Genomic DNA, 6000 nt, shown 5'->3' with positions numbered 1-6000 from the left:
CGGGGGGCGGGGAGGCGGCGGGAGGAGGGGATGCGGAGGGCTCTCAGGCGGCGGCGGCGGCGGCGGCGGCGGCAAGCGGGCGAGAAGGGAGGAGCGGCGCGAGCGGCCGGAGCGGCGCAGGGCCCGAGGCGTGCATGGCGCGCCCTGAGCCCGGCTCCCGCGGGCCTCCCCGGAGCGCCCTCGGGCCGCAGCAGCTCTTGGGCGGACCCCTCTCGGCCGGCTGCATCTGAGCCCCGGCCCTCGATCTCTGGATGCCGTACTCCCCGGGAGAAGCCCGCCTGCTTTGGGGCAGAACGGCGGCGGCGCTGCGCCGGATTCCGCCCTCCGCCTGGTCCTTCTGCGCCCGGCCGCGGTGGGCCCGCAGCCGGCGGCGAGGAGCCTAGGGCTTGCGGAGTCGGCGAGGCAGCCCTCCTGGGCCAGCTGGTCCTGGCCAGCCCCGCTCCGTTTGGGGGGAAGGGGGAGGCGAGAGGGGAAGGGCCGCGCCGCAGGAGCCGGTCCTCGCCTCCGCCCCCTGCGCGGACGCGCTGAAAGCTCGGCTCGGCTTTCGCGGGGGCCTCGCTCCCACTCTCTCCGCGGGAGGTGGGGGATGCGGGCGACGGCCCCCCTGGGCTCTAGGACCCACCCCCCAGGGCCCCGGCGCTGTTGCTCCGCCCGCCGCCCCCTCCCCCGTCCTCTCCACCCCCCATCCCACCTCCCCACCCCTCGTAAGAAAATAATGCTGCCTGGCGCCCACACCTCCCAGTCGCTCCTAGTCCGCCGCGAGGAAAGGGTGCCCGCTCGGTCTCCACGCCGGGACCCCAGCCTCGCCGCCCTAGCCGCCGCCTCGCCGCGTGTGCCGCTGGGCCCCGCTTAGGCAGAATCTGCGAACGCCGCGCCCCGGCATTGCCAGCCCCGGAGAGGCGCCGCCCGCAAGGACACCTCTCCGTCCCGCCTCGTCCGCAACTCCGGTCCTCGTCGAGCTCGACGCGAACCAGGAGTCCGGACGTCCCTCTGCGCGCGGCGCAGCCACTCAAGCAGACCCAGCTGCCCCAGCTCGGAGCCAACTCCACCTCGGACCTGGGACTCCAGACGCGGATTCTCAGCCACTTCTCACCTCGGGGCTGTGCCTGCCTCCCCGCTTGTCCTCCTGCTGCCCTGCTTCTCCGCTCAGGACGGGGGTGCCAAGATGCCCCGCTGCTGCGCAGGGCCCCGGGCCGCCCTCGACGTGTGACCCCAGCCTGGTCCCCCTGCTCGGCCGTCCGCCGTCCCCTTGGAGACCCCCGGCCCGGCCCCCGGGGGAGGAGGAAGAAGACGACGAAGCCGAGGGGGGGATGTCCGGCTCCAAAAGCGTAAGCCCCCCGGGCTACGCGGCGCAGACAGCGGCGGCGCCGGCGTCCCGGGGAGGCCCGGAACATCGCTCGGCGTGGGGGGAGGCCGATTCCCGCGCCAATGGCTACCCCCACGCCCCCGGGGGTTCGACCCGCAGCTGCACCAAGAAACCCGGGGGGGCGGTGACCCCGCAGCAGCAGCAGCAGCAGCGCCTGGCTAATCGTTGGCGCAACGACGACGACGACGATCCTCCGCTGAGTGGTGACGACCCTCTGGCCGGGGGCTTCGGCTTCAGCTTCCGCTCCAAATCTGCTTGGCAGGAGCGCGGCGGCGACGACTGCGGTCGCGGCAGCCGCCGGCAGCGGCGGGGCGCGGCCGGCGGGGGCAGCACCCGGGCGCCCCCTGGGGGCGGCGGTGGCGGCTCGGCCGCGGCTGCGGCCGCAGCGGGCGGGACCGAGGTGCGCCCTCGCTCGGTGGAGCTGGGCCTGGAGGAGCGGCGCGGCAAGGGCCGCGCGGCGGACGAGCTGGAGGCCGGTGCCGGTGCCGTCGAGGGCGACGAAGGGTCAGGGGATGGCAGCAGCTCGGCCGGCTCAGGCGCGGGGCCCGGCTCAGTGCTGTCGCTGGGCGCCTGCTGCCTGGCGCTGCTGCAGATATTCCGCTCCAAGAAGTTCCCGTCGGACAAACTGGAGCGGCTGTACCAGCGCTACTTCTTCCGTCTGAACCAGAGCAGCCTCACTATGCTTATGGCCGTGCTGGTGCTCGTGTGCCTCGTCATGTTGGCCTTCCACGCGGCGCGGCCCCCGCTCCAGCTGCCCTACCTGGCAGTGCTGGCGGCCGCGGTGGGTGTCATCCTCGTCATGGCTGTGCTCTGTAACCGCGCCGCCTTCCACCAGGACCACATGGGCCTGGCCTGCTACGCGCTCATCGCCGTGGTGCTGGCTGTCCAGGTGGTGGGCCTGCTGCTGCCCCAGCCGCGCAGCGCCTCGGAGGGCATCTGGTGGACCGTGTTCTTCATCTACACCATCTACACGTTGCTGCCTGTGCGCATGCGGGCCGCGGTACTCAGTGGGGTGCTGCTGTCTGCCCTCCACCTGGCCATCGCCCTGCGCACCAACGCCCAGGACCAGTTCCTGCTCAAGCAGGTAGGAGCCCACCTGGTCGCAGGGACTAGATCGTGGGGTGGGCAGGCCTTGGCCTGACGCCAAAGAGAAGTAACTCATCACCTTTAAAGTGGTGAAAAGAGCCAGAGAGACATGGCTGTGCCAGCTGTGGGGTGTCTTCAGAGCCTTTTAACCCTTTCTGAGCCCCAGCGTGTTCATTTACAAAAAAGATGTCCTTGTATTATTTGTAATGTTCCTGGCCCCTAGAAGACATGTAGCCATCATTGTGAGGGTGCAAGTGAGGAAGGAGAGTTGGAGGAGAAAATTCTATGGAAAGGTCCCCATTCCTTTCCTTGTCCCTGTGTAGAAAAGGCTCCTCATAAAGGTGGCTTGGACCCTGCAGCAGCCTCTCCATCCTGGTTTGTTAAGGATTCCTGGATAGAGGGTTGGGGAGGGGAGCCCCTTGCCCAGTCTTAAGGAGGAGAAATGATAACCCTGCCAGTTGTCTGAGGCTGGGGATTTGGGAGCTGGAGATATACCTGAACTTGTGGGAGGACTGACAAGTTTGCGTTGTTTACAAAAGTGCCCTAAAGCCAAAAAAGCTGCCTTTAGCAAAGGTAGGAAGGAACCTCTGTGTGTGGCGGTGTTCTGGCCTGAGCGGAAAGCTAGTGCTAGGTGGCATGACCCCTTCCCTTGGGTGTTCCTTGTTATTGCTTGTGGCGGGGCGGTGCTTTTTATCCTGCTGAGACTGGTTCCATGAGCTCAGAATGGTGGGCTCTGGAGGAAGTAAAATCTCTGCCTGGTTAACTGGTGACTCCACTGAAGGCTTCTGGGAGAGAGGTGTGCTTGCTCTCCTGACCGGTGGTGCGACTGGCCCCTCTGACATGAACGCCTCCCAGTAGCAGATGCCTTGTCTGGAGCTCCAAGGGCTTCATCCATTGACCCCTGCTGAGCCTAGTTGTTTTAGTGCAGCTTGGCTGTGAGAGTCAGGGGGCCCTTGATGCAGGCTAGTCTCTCGACCGTAGACCCTGCTCTGCACCCCATACCTCTCTCTGGGTGTCGGTGTCCTCTGAGAGAACCTCTAACCATACTCCGTTGGCACTGCCTTCCTTCTTCTCCCCACTTCTCATGCCTTTTCTCAGACTTTGATCATGTTGAGTACTGCGTCTTCCTTGACGGGTTTTCCTGTGCCCCCAGCTTCCTGGGTGTGGTACTCTCCCACAGGGAATAGCACAGTATGGGCTTCAGGGAGCTGGGCTCTAGCTCTACCTCCAAAGTACTCTGGGACTGAAAGGAAGGGGATCTGCAACCTCTTTGAGCCCCAAGATATTTTCTCGAAAATGAAAGAAATGTGTATGCCCCTTCCAGTTGCAACCTCTGTGCCAAGCCTCACCCCTCAACTCCTGCTCAGGGGCTCCTCTTTCCATTCCAGGCACCCTGGCCTCTCCCCCTACTGCATGGTTAACGACAGAGTCAGAACCACAGAGTGGAGCACTTCCTTACTTTCCAGTGCCCATTGGTTTTGCTTCCCATCCAACATAAGCTCCTTGGATGCAGGAATCCTGTGTATGTTTTTTTTTTTTTTTCTACCCTCTCTCCCTTGTCTAGGACATTTCGGGATACTTAGTAGGGATTTAATAACTGCTTGCCAACTTGGTGGTGTTCCAGTGAGTGGAGTAGGAGGGGTAGTTGAAGCTTAGTTGAAGTTTTTATGATCTGGGATCAGAAGGAAAAAAATCTTCAGAGATCAGCTTTGAACTTGAGAGAGGAACCTACTGAGAGGTAGTGATATATATATGCATACATATACATATACATGTATATATACATATACATATATAGGTATATGTGTGTGTGTATATATATATATATATATATATATATATATATATATATACCTCCTTGCCCAGTCTCAAGGAGGAGAAATGATAACCCTGCCAGTTGTCTGAGGCTGGGGATTTGGGAGCTGGAGATATACCTGAAAAAAAAAAAATATATATATATATATATGTATGTATGTATATGTTAACTACTATTGTTAGTGCTTATAAAACCTCCAACTCCTTCTGACTTGAGGACCCAAGCTATCATGGATGTTGTATCTTTGGGCGTTGGTCCTGGCTTGGATGGGATGCAGGTTGCTTGGATGGGTGTAGTTTTTCTACAGAGGGAAGGGCATGTCATCCACATGGAGAAGCAGAGATTTCCAGGATCATTCGGGCTATTTTTCTGAACCAGCCCTAGGCAATCCTGGATGCATGGGTTCATGAGACTGGAGTCGGATCCCAGGAAAGGAGTGCTGGGCCTCGGGAGTTCCAACCCCATCTTCGCATGAAAATGCTGTGGCAACAGCAGAGTGACTGTCTGACTTCTTTCTCAGGCAAACCTCTCTCCCTTCTCTCCCTACCATTACCACCTCCCATCCCATGCTGCTTTTCCCCATTGTGGTCTTTAGACTTGGCTGTAAGCTTCTGGGTGGATTTACACTTAACTTCTTACACTTTTCTCTGTTGAGGACAGCAAAGCTTGTTAGGAATGGTCCAGGACAAGGGACTTTTGGTTTCAGAGAAAACTGTATTTTTTTTTGTATATGATTTACCTTTCTGATTATGTCTGATATAGAATTTTTATTTCTTGACCAAACCCTGAGGGATGGTTGGGAAATATTAGTGGGACAGTGCAGCATTAACCTCTGCCTCAGATTACCCCAGAGCAGCAGGTGTTTGAGGATGGCTTGCATTAGATGCCTTGTTCTTTTCTTTGATAAAGACACATGTCCAGGGAAATGGAACAGCAGTGCATGGTTTCTAATGTTGGGGCTTTGGAAATCCCCCCCTCCGTGGTACCTTGGACACATAATAGGCCCTGGGTAAACTGTGTTGGCATTTCTTTGCTTCTCCTCCTGCAAGGCTGGCCCCCTCACTCCCACAGCTCAACTCCTCAACATCATCATCCGACCTGGGTATTTTATTCTTCCCCAGCCCCTCTTGTGTTTGGGGTTTTGCCCTTTGCTCCAGTTATGAGGAGAAATATTTGGTTTCTGAACTGGTGCCTCCTGATGGTTTTTATTCAAGAGATAACCAAGAGGTCATCCCCCTTTGGGGGATGATGTTTCTTCCCTTCCTACATCTTTTGCTCTAGCTCTTCCCCCAGTATCCGTCCCTCTCCCCCTCTTCTTCCTCTCCCTTCTCCTTCTGCCCTTCCTCTTCCTTTCTCCTTCTGCCCCTGCCAGTCCCCTGTTGCTCTCTGCCCACCTTTCTCCTCTCCTCTGCCTGCCTCCTTGTTCTGCTTCCCCATCTCTTATTGCCTGTTTGCAGCTTCTCCTGTGCTCTTGTTTCACCGTTGTCTCCTTTGTGGGGTACAGTAGGAGCGTCACAGGGTTGTTTTTTCTCCTTCTTGGCCTGTTAGAAGTCCCTCTGCTACACCCATACCATAAATAACACTCGCATCTGCCAAACACATTCCTCACTTGTGTTAATAGGCTGCAATGATGCCGGAGCCTGTTGCCATGGCAACCCCATTTTTGTTTGATTGTATCCCACTCTGCTACATAAAGCCTCTGCACGCACACACACACAAACAAGCACGCTCA

At 58.6% G+C, this 6000-nt stretch overlaps 1 protein-coding gene across 1 annotated transcript in view; it reads left to right on the top strand.

The window, feature by feature from the left end:
* The first annotated feature begins 720 nt into the window (after positions 1-720).
* The window catches only part of ADCY5 (adenylate cyclase 5), a 147700-nt gene continuing 142420 nt past the window's right edge, over positions 721-6000 (top strand). Inside the window, exon 1 of the mRNA XM_043594336.1 lies at positions 721-2450. Within this exon, the coding sequence (XP_043450271.1) occupies positions 1311-2450 (1140 nt within the window). The 5' untranslated portion in view covers positions 721-1310. The remainder of the gene's footprint in view (positions 2451-6000) is intronic.

This window comes from Prionailurus bengalensis, chromosome C2 (genome assembly GCF_016509475.1).
Source record: "Prionailurus bengalensis isolate Pbe53 chromosome C2, Fcat_Pben_1.1_paternal_pri, whole genome shotgun sequence".
Taxonomy (NCBI): domain Eukaryota; kingdom Metazoa; phylum Chordata; class Mammalia; order Carnivora; family Felidae; genus Prionailurus; species Prionailurus bengalensis.
The sequence above is the reverse complement of the archived record's forward strand: the minus strand, read 5'-3'. Positions and strand labels throughout refer to the sequence as shown.